At 35.7% G+C, this 17,415-nt stretch overlaps 2 protein-coding genes across 3 annotated transcripts in view; one reads left to right on the top strand and one right to left on the bottom strand.

Moving 5' to 3' along the window:
- The window catches only part of LOC129262557 (dmX-like protein 1), a 77,142-nt gene that overhangs the window by 7,256 nt on the left and 52,471 nt on the right, over positions 1-17,415 (top strand). The window contains exons 3-5 of the mRNA XM_054900683.2: positions 346-417; positions 12,917-12,998; positions 15,882-16,032. Of these exons, the coding sequence (XP_054756658.2) occupies positions 346-417; positions 12,917-12,998; positions 15,882-16,032 (305 nt within the window). The remainder of the gene's footprint in view (positions 1-345; positions 418-12,916; positions 12,999-15,881; positions 16,033-17,415) is intronic.
- LOC129260593 (dermokine-like) lies at positions 436-9,370 on the bottom strand. 2 transcript variants are annotated; one of them, XM_054898558.2, is made up of 2 exons: positions 7,790-8,040; positions 436-3,125 (listed from the first exon to the last, which is right to left on the bottom strand). In XM_054898558.2, the coding sequence occupies exons 1-2, from the start codon at positions 7,833-7,835 to the stop codon at positions 2,539-2,541; spliced, it is 633 nt and encodes a 210-aa protein (XP_054754533.2). In that variant the 5' UTR covers positions 7,836-8,040; the 3' UTR covers positions 436-2,538. The 2 variants fall into 2 exon arrangements, with proteins under 2 accessions (XP_054754533.2, XP_054754531.2); XM_054898556.2 differs by having other exon boundaries at positions 445-3,125; positions 5,434-9,370.

Genomic DNA, 17,415 nt, shown 5'->3' with positions numbered 1-17,415 from the left:
TCTCTGACGACTGTACATAGTTACTATAATTTGGAGATAATGCTGTTTGGGGACATTTGCTCCTGCAACAATTGCTCTGGCCTATTTCTGCTATGATGTAGGGTTAGGGTTGCAATAGGGTTTCATGTTAGGTTTAGGGTTAGGTTTAGGGTTGGGTACACGTAAACCCAGGGTTGAAGTTGGTCATTCGATTAGTGTGTGTAATTTAGGGTGGAATAATTGTCATGGAACCTCCTGTTTAACATGCATTGTACTAGTGGGTGTACATGCTTTCTCTAACAATTTAACATTTATTGAACCTGCTTTAACCAAATAATATTGTTTCCATTTTGTTTTTCATTGCAGATTGCTGCATCATATGCAAATCAGGTCTATATATTTGAACCTTCACCAGTTGCTCAAAAGAAGAACTCAAATGTAAGTAGAAAGAGCTATCCATGTTGAAAAGTTCGAGAAGTTTTTTAATAATTCATTTATGATATTTATTAACCATTGATAAAGTAATATTATAAAGGGGATTTTTTAACTTTGTTTCTGCCAACAAAGCAGAAGCATTAAACCTATTGTTGGTCAAATGAGAAGCAATTGCAGAATATTATCATCAGCAATTATTTTGTGACCCTCATGAAAACTGTCTGCATAGTGAGTATATATGGATAATGAATGCAGTCATACATGTAGCTTTCTTTTCTTGACCATTCCATTAAGGACTCATCTGCCCTTGTACATGTACATGTATGTACAATGTGTTACATGTATCTGACGTGTCCAATCTGACAGTTACCTTTAAGAACTGTGCTACTCAGCCAATTAAAAATCAAGGAAAGTTGTCAGATGAAAAATGTTGATGAAAAGCTCTCGTTTTCTGGCAGTCCTGACAGTTTTGATTGGCTAAGAAACTCATCTGACTATAGCAACTGTCAAGAAAAACAGACTTTGTTGGATAAAACATTGTATTTAGGTCCTTGACATACAAGAATAAGTCCAGTATTACATGTAGGTAAAGTAACATGAGAGTGCAGTTTCAGGCTATTAAAGCAAAGATGGTTTATTAAACTAAATGTTCAGGAAATAAAAGTTTACCCGGATGGTTGTCTGATAAAGTTGTGGAGTATCAGGCACCAGGAGGGTCCTATTTGACAGACATATCCGACTATGATTATCCAATGTATATAGTCCTGACCATCATCTATCATTTATTATTTCTATCATGTACACTACTTTATGAAGGGGCCCCCATGTCTGTGCACATACATACGTGTGTAACTATTGAATATTTTAACATGAATTTCTGTTTATTTCAGAAAAATTTTCAGTTGATAATGTTCCTTTAATATATTCTTATGAGTATTAAAGTGTACCAAAAATCTCATAAAAATTTGAAAGAAATATATGATTTTCTTGAAAAAAAAAACCTTGGCCAGTCATTTTCAGATTTAACAAAAAATGATCCCCCATGTCTTTGTACATTACCCATTCATACATGATTCAGGATTTTGATGAGAAAGGCTGCATTTTGAGGCCGTCACATGAAATGCCCCAAAATTCATTATTTTCCACCATTTGGAGTTGGATTTTTTTTATAATGAATATCATTCTATGTATTGCATGTGTAAAGTTTGTGGTTGTTGGGTACATTTTCTTACTAGAATCACGCAGATACGCGTGTGCGCAGACAACAGGGACTTCACACACTTCGGGGGGCCTTACCATACATGTATGAAACCAATTTTACATTGGACATAGGAAACATACACCTGTGGACCATTGAATATGTTATGTACACTGTACTTCACAGTTTATTATACAAGATACAACATTATATTTCACTGGCATTGACATTAACGAGCATGTATTCATTTAAAATGTAACAACAAAATGTCTAGTGTAGAAAAGCACTTGAAATATTGGGATATATGACCAGGAAGAAGATTATTAATGCTAATCAAGCAAAAAGTAGATCTTGAGGTATGCAAAAGACTTTATTACGGGACTACAATGAAAATTTAAGATATGAGAAATTGAAAAGGGAGAACAAAAGTGAGACACTGGAATAAAGTATTGTGTGTGTGTGTGATCAGCAGGAAAGACAGAGACAGAGAGAGGGTGGGTGGTGGGAAATCAGAAAAAATATATGAATGGAGTAGGGAGTTCAGAAAGAATTGATGAATCAAATGATTGTTGAAAGGTAATTGAAATCTACAGTAGATAGTAAACTAGTATCTCTTTAGTGAAAACAGATCACTTGAGGGATGGGATTGAAGACTTGAAAATCAAACTAGATTTCATGTACGTGTACATTTCTGCTCATGACTTTGGAAGAATATTTAAAGTAGACACTGATTGATTTTTCATAGACACCACAATTCCATGGTTGGTTTTAATGACATTCACACATTTAGATATTCATTAGATTGGAATTATCATTCAGTTTATCAAGAAAAAAAAAACACTGTAGATTCCATTGTCAATATGTTTTGAATATAACTTTAATAGCAGCGTTAATACAGTCTTATAGTTGAAGTTTTTCAAAGATGATTATGCTCGTGTTGCATTCACCTGCACCTTTCGATGGACTTGCCTCATGACAAAGAAGGACACTCCAGCCAAGACACACAATAGAATGATGACACCAATGACAATACCAGCAATGCTACCAGCAGATGCATTAGCAAGGTTCTGCATGCTGTCATCATAACCTGGGTTAAGATTGCCACCTTCTGCAAAGGAGCCTCCTTCACCATTGCTACCTCCTCCAAATCCACCACCATTGCCTCCTGAGACACCACCAGTGCCACCATAATCACCACCATTGCTGTTTCCGCCGTAGTCAGTGCCAGCTGCATTGATGTCCCAGTCGCTACCTTGCGCGTTGCCCCCAGAAGTGTCACCTATGCCAGCATCAACAGGAGCGGTGTCCTGGTTCGTGTAGCTACTGCTGCCCCCAGCGAATTCGTTTGCGGCCCCTAATCCAAAGGCAGTGCCATCTCTGCGTTTCTTTGGTAATGCACCCAGAGGTTTAGGAGTGGTACTTGGTTTCATGAAACCAAAGTCTGTCTGTCTTTGCGGTGCTCCTGCGTTGAGTTGTCTGTAGTTCATCAACCAGTCAAACTGGGCGGAACATGCTGTTGGGACAAGAAAAATTAGAAAACAACTCTTAGATTGTGAAGTACTAGGGAAAAGTATTTCCATTGACAAATGTTGTGTATACATAGATTCAATGGAGAGTACAGTGTAGTGGTTCATTGCTTTTATTGTGTACGCAAATGCTCAAACAAATTCAGAAAATATTTGGTATTCACATGCATAATGTATGCAAAACATACATGTATTTTTAATAATAAATCTTGGGTATTGTATACATGTATAGTATTGGAAATTTTCAGAAACCATTTAGTCCTTATATGATGAAAATATGAAATATGAATATGTTCATGTTACATGTACAATATACATGACAATGAAAATATGAACATGTACAGTACTAGTAGCATGCTCACATGCACCTGTACATATTTGTTTTATCTGATTGATGTACATATTTATTCCCAATCTTGGAGTCATATGTACTAAGTACATTGTAAACACATTATTTGTAAACATGTTTAATCACCACTACAAAAAAGGCTTCTGAAAATGACTTTGTACAGTGTATGGTTTTTTATCTGAAAGTAGGACCATTCATTAGATGTGATATTTGAGCAGACCATATCAATTCATAATCGACCTATTGTGAACTGGGTTTTTTTAATATGAGACAGCAAACATTTGACGATTCTAAATTTGGAATGAAATTGGTTGCATACCATTGGTTGGTGAATAACTTTTCAAAACAGAGTTTTGCCACTGTGACATGAGTTTTCTGTGTCAGGACTGGAACCTGATGAGTCCAAGGAATCAACAGATTAGGTGTATATGATCCTGTAAATCCCCTAAACATGGATAGGCTCATAAATAATAACAGTTCAAGTTTCAGTGGTTGAATACCACTGTGTATCAGAACCACATGATGAAGTCATCCATCAGAGTGAAGTGACTCAAAAGGTCTTATTACAAGTGTCAATTCTGCCTTTTTTAGTCCATTTACCAATAACCGTTAAGTGCGTACAAGAATTTGATGAGCTAATGATGTGGGATGGCAAACACTCAGACAGATTTCTGACATTCTGTAAACATGGTACCGGTAGTTGTGAAAATCAGCCTCTTTATTCAGATTTATCCAATTCCACAAGTTATTGTTTTTCTTGAGTATGCTGTATATAATGTACACATTTTCTTTTATTCCCCATACATGTATAGGTCCCTACATGTATAAAACATATATTGTCACTGAAAACCGTAAAATTTGTCAGAGGATGGCCAGACATAGCAGCCAGTATAAAATAGCAAACAGGGTTCCATAATTAGCATTCATTCATCCATGTACATACCTACATGTCATGATCATCTACATGTATATAGTCTACACTACTACTGAACATTATTATTTTGCTAGGAAATTCCATAAAATAGGTACATCCCACCCCCTATATATAGGGCCTTTAAGAAATTTATGTTTCTGATTTCTTGTTCTTTTGACAGTCTATAATGTTCTCAAAGGACCATGACTTGGGTCAGTTTATGAAGTGAAGTAAAACATGAGAAAAATGGGGTTGGACGTACAAAAAGGTATTTTATGGAGTTGCCCTGCTGAGCTACATGTACATACAGTACATACATGTGTACAAAAAGCATTTGTTGAAGCCTTCAGGATTTATGATGTTCCATGAAAATGGCGCACTATCATAAATTTTGCATTTAAAGGTTTTTTTAATAAATAATGTACATGTATATTCATGATAGTATGAGAAAAGTACCCCCTTTTTCAGTCCAAGTACACAAGGTCATGATATAAAGGTACTGTACTGATCCAATGTACTGTGCCTTTTTTGTCCTTTGGAGTATACACTTGACTGTAACATTTGTCACATGGCTATATGGTCTCTTTAAATAATACCAAACTCTTATACCCTCTCTCTCTACATTCCAAAACCATTTCGTTTTTCTGCCTTTGAGTAAGAGACCAATTTGATTATCAATTTCCATTTCACCTAAATTTCTAATTTCACTTCGCAGGAGTGAGGCCCTTGAATAGAACTAGTCATGCCTGAGGTAACGTCACTGCCAAATGCAGAGATGATGATGATTCAATTATGACACACAGTTATTCATACATGTAGACGGAGCTAAAGAATGAGAGGATGAGAAAGGGAACAAGTGAGTGGCAGAAAGAAAAGAGAGAGAAGGAGGCAGAGAGAGAGAGGAATAAAAGAGAGATGGATAGAGATGTATAGAAATCTATAGAAAGAGGAGGGAAGGTGACTCTCAAAAATAGAATGAGATTTCTGGGTCACATGATCTACTCATACCTTTTGTACTTTCCAGTATCTTTACCTTTAATTATCAAGTGACCTTTCATGGCTGTTGCACCACCAGTCAAAAGCATTTTATCATGAACTTCTCATCATGAGTGTGCATCAGGTGTTTTGATTTCCTTCCAATATAGTAGAGACCACTTCTTCTCTTTCGTGCTCAGGCAAGAAATGATACTACATCCTTTGGACACACATTAGGCGGTGCTGCACTATAGCCATAGTTTGCTCAATCTCAAGATTTTAGCCTGATCGGCCCTCTTTGCGATTAATCTCAAGATTCAAGTAACCCTGTCTCCACCAGCCCAAGAAGAGCAATTCGTGCTTGAGTGAGGCATTAATGCATTATGGTGTGACACCGTGAATAAATAAGGGATAATTCGTAAATAACGCACTATTTTGCAAATAATCCTATTAAAGTTGACTTAGGATTGCAATATTGAGATTAATCCGGTGAACTATCGCGATGATGGTGTCTCCATTACAAATAATCTCAAGATTGTTCAGATCGGGATAATTTGCCGGCTCAGATATACCTGTAGTGCGATTATTTGAAAACTGGGGCTGGTGCAGACGGCCCTACAGCCATTTACTATTTAGAAGCGAGAGCTCAAATTGGCTTTGCATATGAGACAAGGATGTGTGTTTTTATTGGTTGTTATGCAACAGTTCGAGCCTAGGTCAATTAATCAGATATCCATTGTTGATATGAAAGGTCAATTGGGACATACATGTATAATGTATGAACAAGTCTTTTGTTTCTGTCAAAACATCTACATGTACAGTATGTGTACAATTGATTGTACTCAGGTTTAGGGGCGGACATTTGAACTGCTTCATATTTACATGCAATACCAAACTTCAAAGGGTTGACATTCTAGTTGTTGACTTTGATGTGCTTCGCCTGAGAGTTTTGATGTATCGTTATGGAAGATGGAGCAGAGGAAATTTACAAGCCTGAAATACCAAATAAACCCTGGGGATTCCCCTTAGCTGATCGTGTCTGGCAGTAATTTGTTGGGCGGGCGTATCATTTATAATATTGGAATCCGATTAGAGAATTGCGCACACCCACCAGCGAAGAAAATACACAGGAGGAAGAAGTAGTTAGAATGCATTTTGCCTTGTTGGTTTAATGTGACAATGTTTTGTGGTAAACAGAAAATGGTATTGAGAAAAAAAAAATTGAAAACATGTATTACACTGGTTCATAATGTCTTACAGTTTAATAGCATTATTGGCAGTCATGATAAAAAGAAAGATCCATTTGTCTGTCAGCATGTATAAAATTAAAGTCACTGAAAATGAAAAACATCCTCAAATGACATCTCAGTTTTTTACCAATTGTAGAACTTGATAGATTTGGCATGAACATTGTGAGCATTGAAAGTAAATCATGAAATACGCTTTGCAAGTGAAATGATTATAAAATTATGATACCAATCTTTTTGTGTCATGGAAGATTATGCGTACTGTTGAACTATCATAAACGATCACGCTATCCTGACTATCGCAAAATGCTAGAAAAAATAACCCCCTGATTGAATGCTTGGAGTTGGATTACCCCAGTTTCTCCTGACTTTAGGATGTTTATGTAAGAGCCTCTCATGTCTCACTTATCAATCTGCGTAGCAATCATAGATAAATGACATAGATTTCCCTAGAGAAAGTGTGCATTTGAAAAGAGAAAAAATGTACTTTACATGTATATTTCCAGTTTACATTTCCACACCTTCTGATTGATCAGTATCAGTGGAGATTTGATGAGACATTAGAGGCCCTGCCAAAGCACAGAATTGGGTCATGGTGCACCATTGTTACAGGGAAAAAAGCCTTTAAGACATACTTATTTATTTTAAGGCAGTTTACACCCTCTGCACATATAGTACAATCTAATTTCATGCTTCCTTGGTATTTTAAAGAAAATTTTTCTCAGTGCTTTTCTTTATTTAAAATAATCTGAATCCATGTGTGACTCTTCAGAGTTTTGTATTACAAAAAATTTCATAATTCTGAAGATGTTCGTCATCGCAGAGAATTCAATAGAAAATTTCATACTCGGTAATACTACATGTACCCAGAAGGTGTTTTTTTTATGATTGTCACCGAGTCTGCTATTGAATTGAAGTCTATTCAAAATCTGGATTCTGTATTTTTTTAATTTAATGCTTGAAAGAACTAGGATTTGAATAACAAAAATCTAGAGTATTGTATATACACTGCAATTAGAGATTGAAACATTGCCATTCATATTCATGCTTTCATAATTTCAGATTTTCATTTCGGATTCAAATACACAATAGGAATGAAATAGTGATAGTTTGTATCACTCTAATCACTGACATGCGAACAAAACTTTTTGTGTATTTTGTACTCACCCAAAATTGGCATAAAAAGACAAACGGTTAGCAGTTGCATGTTCATGTTGTCAAGTAAATAATTCCTCTTGCTTTTCCGAAAAAAATCAATTCAAGTCCTAGTTTTCCTTTATAAGAAGGTTTTCACTATTGCCTAGCTTGGCTCAAATCCACCAATAAACTGGTCTGCTATCTTCCGAGATTTAATATCGATATAGTAAATATGGTAGGTGAGGTAAGTATGTGTTCCACTTTTTAAGGAAAAGTAAGCCATGTAATTCCCCTTCCCCAAACTTTTAAAACCCAGGATTTGCAGAGGGGGGAAGTTTCACACTACAGGTGGCTTTTGATTGGCCAAGAGTTTAGACCGATGCCTGGATGGGGGATGCTACCTAGATCTTTGGCCTGCCCACAAATATGTATAATTTGACGTTCATTCTGTCTGTTTCTCTCTCTCTGTTTTGCTCTCTCTCTCTCTCTCTCCCTCCCTCATCCCCTTGAAATTTTCTGCTTTGCTTTCTGTTTCTTGCTGTACTCTCCCTCTCTCTCCTCATATTTCTATGAGTCTAGATATGATGGTTTGGTCTATCATCAGTTAGGTCTACAGGTATATTTGGAAAGAAAAGTTGCACATTGATATGATGCAAAATGCCTAAAACTGCAATGTACAGTCCGGATACATATACAGCCAACTTGCAGGCTGTCCCAAATGGTAGAGTTTGGGAGAGGGGTATCTGTGCAACAGTTTTTCATAGTGATGCATACATTGTGGGGTCGTTGGAACTTTCTTATGATAACTAATTTATGCTCAATGACTTCCTTTCATTACTCATTCCTCTTCATGGCCTTCTAAATTAATTATAAATTGTTTAATAGGCAATTATCTGATTAAAACCGAACCCCAAAAAGAGACATTTTATTTTGCGATGTTGTAATAAGATACTCATGTAGGGGGTCTTTGTAATACAGAGCAGACAATGGCACTTTTTCTTGAAAATAATTTTTTTTTAAATGCTAGAGGTATGGAACTCATTTGTTGTTGGCAAAATCAATTGGTAAAATTTGAGAATATTGCAGCAAAAACTTTCAACTTGTAAATTATGAATCAGGATCCTGTTTCCATCTGTCAGCCTTGTACAAAAATTAGAGCTCACTATGTAATGCTCATCCGCAATAAAGTCAATACAACTCATTAATCTGCTATGTGATAACAGTATTAACGTTAACGACATCCATCAAAGCGGAGGCTAGGCTATCTCCCTTTAAGCGTAGGCAGACAGACAATTTGGTGTTTGGGATCAAAATCAATACTCATGCATTTTTCAACTGGACATTTTCTTGCAACATTATATGTGGGTAGACATTTACATGCATTTGTAGGTATTCCTATCTTTATGAACGCACATAGTTTATGTACATACATGTACATGTATAAAATTTGTTTTTCCAAAAACCTATTCAATTTAGAATGTACAGTACAAGTGAGAAGATGCTATATAGTTTACTAGCTAGCTCAAATTTTTTATATATCATAAAGCATAGTACATGTATGTACAACCATTATCCATAAAAATCACCTTTTTTTAGATCTTGTTCTAGCCCCCCCCCAAAAAAAAAAAAGTATCACTGTTTGAAAAAAAAAGTATTATAGCACAATAAATTGGGTTAAACCTTTTCATACTTTTCTTTGGTGTATGATTTTTTTTCTTCAATCTCTAAGTTATTTTCATGAAGCTACTCGATGTTCATAATACAATTAAACTTACTTTTTTACCCCTACTTGCTTAGCCTGTCATTTTTTATGTGACATTTGCTTTCAATATTTTTGGTTTTGAATCCTTTTGTGAATGGCACTATCATATTGAACTATGTTATTAGAGAAAGTTGAGAAACAAGTCACATAAACTGATCGTGAATATTTTTTTTCCAGATTTAAAGTGACATTTGAAATAGAATGACTCTGCGGTGGTTTAGAAATTGATTGTGGTATATTTTAGAGCAAAATTGAAGATTGGCTGTTTTCTCTGAAGACTGCCTGATTTGTGAAAATGCCACATACTTGAATTATGAATAAGGTTTCAGCCTTTCAGGAAAATGGTCTCTATAGGTGGTTTCAAACCGCCTCGATCATAAGAATCCCCGTTAAATTACGGGAACTTTTTCAGGCTATAAAATACCCATTAATTATTCCTGCATTCACACTGCCCCGAAACATACCCTTCGGGATATCATTCCTGAAGTTAGGAGCATGGGCAGTATGGTCTGATAAGCAGGCAAGGCGCGAGATTCAAAACCACTAGCTCAGCAGCCACCCACGGCGCCCGCGCCCAACTACACGCTGGGCTAAAAGTTCCCGTAAATTGCTTTCACATTGCCAAAATACCTGCGACCTTGGAAAAATCCCCGCGAAAGTTCTCGTAATTTTGCCAAGTACCTTCTATTTAGTGGGTATTTTCTTTCGGGGATATTACGCGTAATTTGCTTTCACATTGCCAATATTACCTGGTATTTTCTGATCGGGTAAATTTCCCGATCAGAAAATACCTGGAACTGACGAACTACGAGGCAGTCTGAAACCACCTTATGATGTTGTTGAAGCGATTGCCATAAAGCCAGATGTCTGGCTACATCAGATCTTTTTTTTTTCTTCATTTTTATAGCCATACTTCGCAAGAAAAATCCATGTACTTTACAAGCAATCAATGTACAATAAACCGAATATGACTAAAATTTTCTATGAATCGCCATGGTTTTATTGCATCTCACGTTGAAGCCATGTACATGTATGTAGTAATCCCTGATTATTGTTAAAGGACAAGTCTACCCCAATGAAACGTTGATTTGAATAAAAAGAAAAAATCCAACAAGCATAACACTGAAAATTTCATCAAAATCCCATGTAAAATAAGAAAGTGCTGACATTTTAAAGTTTTGCTTATTTCACAAAACAATTATATGCACATCCTGGTCGGCATGTAAATGAGACTAATGACATCATCCACTCATTATTTCTTTTTTATTTTATCATATGAAATATTGAAATGTGAAATATTCTTATTTTCTCCTCGTTGGCCCACCTGAACATGTGGAATTACATTAATACAATTATGGTTCAGTCAAAATGGCCCTTATTGTCAAATCTGTAAAAAAAAAAATGAAATATTGTATAATTCAAAGTAAAAAAAGAAAATAGTGAGTCAGCCACATTCTCGTCTGTCTCATTTGTATGTCACTGAGTTGTGCATATAGGGTCTCATTGTTTTGTGAAAAAAATGAAAATAAGTTTAAAACCTCATAACTTTCTTATTTTACATCCGATTTTGATGAAATTTTCAGCATTATGCTTATTTGATTTTTCTTTATTTATTTAATTCAACATATTCCCGGACCTGGGGTGAACTTGACCTTTAAATTATTGATTACGATAACAGCTGAAATCCTGAGAAAATTTGTTAAATTTTTACTCTTTCTCTTGAATCTTTCTCTGTCTCTTCTTTACTTTCCCCTTCTCTACATGCACAAGTTTCTCTGTAAACTGATTTATATGTCTCTCCTCTTCTCTCATTTTGCTTTATATCTTTCTATCTCTATGTCTCTCCCTCTTTCTATCTTTTTTCATACAACCTCATATTGATATACAGGTGCGTAGCCAGGGGGGGGGCGGTGGGGGCGGCCGCCCCCCCCAAAACGTCCCCAAAAAGAAAAAAAGGAAGGGAAAAAAGAGAGGAGGAAAGGAAAAGGGAAGGGAGGAAAGGGAAGAAAGGTAGCTTTGTGTTTTTTTTTTCTTTTTATTCTTTATTTTTTTTCTCAAAAGAGAAACTCCTTCACTCTTGCTCTAAATTTATATGTGAATTTTGCTTCCGTGCTGCGCGCGGTTAAATGACAATACTGAAGTTCTCCATTGTTTCCCAACCCTGTTTTTCCACCTCAGCTACATGTATATATGTGTTTCTTGCCAGTTAAAGTTCAAATGTATAAATTGGGGCATGGAATTAGAGTAAGGTTAGGCCGAAGTATATGAAGTTATCTTTTTTTTTTATTGATCGCGCAACTTCTGGTCGGTTCGGCTCCGGGCGGGTAAAATCTTTATATCAATTTATGCCGTCACCTCCATTAAGTCAACTTCTCCCGCTTTTCAGCTCATTTCTAAACAACCATAATTTGGGGGCAAACAGGTTCCTAATTTTAAAAGAGGAAGGTATAAAATTTGTGTCGTATTAAATAAAAAAGTACAATATTTTTTATCAAATTCATGTCATTTCCCTGCACATTCATCTCCTGTCCTGTTTTGCGCCCTCAGTTTGAAATTTTGAATGACACTAAAGTTTCTTTATAATTCAAAATGAAGCGCTTCAGGATAAGTCAAAGAAATTAGGCATCCTGTTTTATGTAATTTCAATAAATCACAGAAGTTTCAACTTTTTGCGCACTATTTTCCTTGTAATGAAGTTCAATAATCTTAGAAAATCAATTGAATTAGAGCCGATGGGGTAGTAGAGATATCTGCATATGATGAAACGTCCGCTCTTTGAAATTTCAGAGTTACATTGCTCTGCGCGGGGAGGAATATCTTCCTCCCGGCATATACACTTCTTTTCCTCTGTTTTGCGACTTAAAGATATGCACTGTCGCTAAATTGTTTGTAATCAAATCTGATCTTTCCAAGGGAAGTATTCAATACATCATTGAGAATACCCTTTTCTCGGGACCCTTTTCATGGCGGGGTTCTTATTATATTAATTTTCTCCATTGTATTCCTTTTTTGTGCGTTCACAATCACTTTTGAAAACAAGGTTCATGAAAACAAGGTTCAAAATCACAATATAGTCAACTGTATTGGAGCTGATATAGGTACTAGAGACAAGAGAGACGGCTCCTTTTCATTTTAATTTATGAAACACCAAAAGCTTCGCGCGGGAGGGGGAAACTCCCCCTCCCTGCACCCACCCCCTAGGGAGCGCGCTTCGCGCGCTCTGTAAGTGTTGGCACGCTTCGCGTGCATTTACCGCCCCCTCCAAAATAAAATCCTGGCTACGCGGTTGACATGTACCTGTTTATTCCACTGCTTATATCTTTCTAACTTCTACCTTCTTTGCCATTTGAATCATTCAATTCTTTAATTTTGTTTCCATTTTTCTTTGAATGCAGCATAAACTTGAGTATCAGTGGGAAGAGACTGGAAGTTTTAAGATTGACTCTCTGGTTAGCAACCTGTCATGGAACCAGGATGGTAAGATTAAATCCCTAATATCACACCAAACCGGGGCCCAGTGACACAAAGCACAAATAATGAACTTCAGTTGTATGATTGATCGCACACAATAACCTGTGCAATAATTGGTGATAACTAGCCCTATGATCAGTTTAATGCCCTGTGTTAATACTGGACCTTGTCTCAAACAGTCTTAATCGCTCATGAGACTGCATTATAACTGTTTCAGTTTTCCCATTTCAGGGACCAAGATGGTCATGATCTTTATGAACAATAGCTATGAAATAATCAGCATATTCAGTTTATAGTTATGTACAAACCATTTTACTGGAGCAGTGCCGTATATGGTGTTCAGCATGCATAAAGAAATCGATCTATGTGTTTTCATAAATGTATACATGTTATTCTTTATGCAAAAAGAAGGTCTATTGCATGGATGTCATTTCTAGCTTCATCAGCCCAAGGAATAGAGTACTGGGATGGGAAGACAGCAAATGGCAATGAACTGCCACTCCCCTCCCCCAATTAAAAAAAAACATAAAATTATGTCCAAGTTTAATATGCCTTCTGAAGAAACTGAACAGATGCTAAAGAGGATAAAGCTTTAAGCAATTTAAAAGTTTTATTAGGATTATTCATCATTGCTTTTCATTTTTTATTTATTTTTTTTATTTTTATTTTGATCTGACACTTATTCGTGATACTCACTAATAATAGAGACATCTTTGCTGATTAATACTATTTCAAAGCATAAAATAGGAAATACCTGATAAACATTTTGAAGCAGTCTTACAACAAGCAAAGATGTGATGCGAGATTACAGAATATTGTCTTTCAAATGAGCTGATCTTCTTCTGATAATGGGTTATTTTTGATAAATTCATGAATCAGATTAATTTGTGATTCTGAGTAATAATATTCTTAATTTTAAATTTGTAATGTGAGAATGTAGGTCAGTATGACAGGTTTGTTACCTTTTTATGTTCTACATACATGTAGGTATTTGATGCGTTGGCCCTTTCATAAAATTTGTGAGCAATAACAAATGCATCGATCATATTTCAAATTTTTATGAAACAATGACTGATGGTTCAAAGTTTTTTACAGCTTAATATAAGTCTGTGTAAAGTTTCACAAATAATTCCAATTTACAATAAGATGTGCATCACTCTTTTATGGAGGATTATACACCCATAGATTGTGTGCTTGATAATGCTAAGTATACATTTCAAGATCAGATCGATATGTGTACCCATCTCCATAATTATACAGGTACTGTAGTAGTAGAATTAAGAGCAAATATTTGCACATGTTTGCTGAAAGCCTGAGAAGGAGGGTTTTGAATATTTGGGCAAGTAATAAGTTTGATTTAGCCCTGAACAAGAAACTAATCCAAATTAAAAAGATGTCTTCATTGAGCATCAGAGCTCCTCTTGTTTGGGTGACAAAAACTTCTAATTGAAAAAAAATACAATTTAAGGAAAGAGGAAACAAAAGTACTGCCAAAATAACACTTTGAGATAGTCTTTTCTTGAACATGATGTAGTACTGGCTTATCCTGCATTATTGTTTGGATCAATCTGAAAATCATTGTCTGTGATTATCAAGTTTTGTATGAAATGTGTGCTGAAAACATCTGATAGCTATGGGTAGACCTTACAATTAAAAATGTAAAAAAAAAGTTAGGCCTCTGATTTTTTTTAGGGGGAATAGTATGAGACCACTTATCAAGCTTAGCATAAAATGAAAATTTCAGAAAACTTTTTAACACGTGTTTAGAGCTGGGTTTAAACAGGTTTATTAATACTTGGTTATCTTATTTAAGATAAAGAAGTGATCCACCATAAAAATAATTGTAAAGCCTTTAATATTGTCCCTGTGACAAGTTTTGAAAACAAATTAACCACATCTACTGTATTACATTAATTTGTAACATTGAAAATTTCAGTAGTACCCCCTTCCATAAAAAGAAGAAAAAAGGAAGAACTGTATGGATGAAATCTTTGTAAGCATTTTCTCATGAGAATGGAAATCAAATTAATGATTTCAAAAGCTGCATGGAATACTGATGGAAGTATACAAGGGCAAAGCATACTCATAGAAAAGGAGATACCGGTATAAAATCTCTAATTTTCATGCTAAGGAAAAGAAAAACCTCAATATACGGCATGCCACCAGAGAGATATAAACCTGAGGATACAGAGATAATGATGGTGGTTTCATGAATTTTTGATGACGTTGCCCTTTCCCATCCCAACAATTGTGGCAGCCTCTGGACGGTAACAGAATCACCGATCGATCAATTTCAGACATACACCACGGAAATGGATGTGAAGGCGATTAGGCACCAAATTGTTATGTCCTCGTTAGGTGGTTTAACCCATTCCGCCGGTATGTTTGTGATCAGTACCTTGTGATACATGTAGGAGCAAGACGAGCACATATGAATATGAAACGTCTTTTTAGAAATGTGTAATGTATTGATATTAATTTGATATATCTATTTTAATCTTTGCTCATTTTCAGGGACTACCAACACTTTATTTTTAACCATGATTATACTAGACTATCATCATCTAAAAATGCACAGTGTGTTAAGATGTAGTTGGGCACTTTATTGGCTGTGCTAAATTTACATGCAAATAGCATATTATACTGCAGTACTTTGAAATTATTGGAAATAGAAAGCATTTTGGTATGTAAAGCTGTATACATCAGTAATTGGTGTAGTTACATGCAGTTCATTTATTGCATATTTTAGTCTTGCCTGCATAGCAGAAGAAATGCAGCTATTCGGAGGGCAGTTGCGATGATGATGGCGACATTGAAATCTTAAAATGCCAAGATTAAGTTTTGTAGATGCTCCCAGTGTTGAGTATATTCAATATTCTATTGTTACAGGAACCAAACTTTTGACTGGTAGCAATGCCATCCAGCTATGGGCATGTGAGAAGGTGGTAACAATAGAAGTGAGTGATGCTGGAGAAGAGACTACTCAACCAGTCGACAAACCTATCCCAGGATATACCTGGCAATGCTCATGGCAGTGCAAGTAAGAAATCCTAAATATTGCTCATTTTTGTACGTCAGAGTTTCTTTTGTTTGTAAATTGTTATTTCGGTTCCATGACATTTGCTCTGCAAAAATTGCTACGACGGAAAATCTGCACGATAAAGCCAAACATAATCTAACCAACAAAACTAATATACTCTAATCCTTATCCTTACATTATTCTGAACAAAAAACTCTAATACAATTCTAACTCTAACCCCTGCCTTCTATTAAGACCGTAGAAAATGTTGTGTCACCGTTATTTTCACGATGCTATACTACGATGATTTATATAATGATGATTCACCCTGATTTTAAGACTTTACTGAAAATAATTGCTACTTCAGTTTTGCTTTTAGTGAGTCTAAATTACTGTTTAATGTGCTAGGATATAATCATCCTATCTGACAGCAAGCAGACAGTGGATGTCCATTCATATTAGTGGATAAATTAGTCTAGATTCACAGAGATGATATTCCAGCCTGTAAGAGACAGTAGGGGAAGGCGGTGTAAGTTGAGCATAGGGGCAAGTTGATCCACCACCCCCAGGCCAATAAATGAATGAGTCAGACATTGTCGTGGTGTCATGTATTGATGACCCATTACATAACCATTTACCCCACCACATTGTTTTCGACTTTGAAACAAAAAGTACTTTTTAGATGGAAAAATACAAATTTTAGCCAAAAAAGTAAAAAAGGTGTAAAATAGATCAGTGTTTTTTACCCTCACACGTCTTTAAATATAATAAAGAAATAAGAACAATATTGTTAGTCCAGGTATGGATCTTCATTCTTGTCATAGTCTTTTACATGATGGATGCATAAGAAATGTGTGGATGTCAAAATATCGCATTAAGTAAGGACTGGAGTACTTTGAGCCAGCCAACATGGGGCAAGTTGAGCCATGGTAATTCGTATGGTAATGTATGATAAAAAAAATATACAAACCTTGAATAGCCATTGATATGCAGGCAGAAAGGTGCAAATGTACATGACAGTTATTTTACTTTTAGAGGATGTTAGTATTTATAGAGAATTAGCAAGTGAAAAGACTTGAAATAAAAAATTGACATGCTGGTTCTTCCCACATACATTTTGTACATAGTTTTTGTGGCTCAACTTACCCCACAAGGAGGCACATCTTACCCCACAGATGGGGCAAGTTGAGCCATTTGACATCGGTTTTTTCAAAGGTCACAATGAATTTCAGTGTGGGGGTAGAAAGTTATATATAGGTGAAAAATATTTCCCAAGAATCAAATTTAAAGGAAAGGTTCCTATTTCTACAATATCATTAATCATATCAATTCTAACATGCGAAATGCAAAAATGTCACAACATACCCCGCCTTCCCCTACCCCTTTCATATTCAGTGAAGGAGT

Source organism: Lytechinus pictus, chromosome 5 (genome assembly GCF_037042905.1).
Source record: "Lytechinus pictus isolate F3 Inbred chromosome 5, Lp3.0, whole genome shotgun sequence".
Lineage (NCBI taxonomy): Eukaryota > Metazoa > Echinodermata > Echinoidea > Temnopleuroida > Toxopneustidae > Lytechinus > Lytechinus pictus.
Note: the sequence above shows the minus strand (reverse complement) of the source record. Positions and strands in the feature narration are given on the sequence as shown.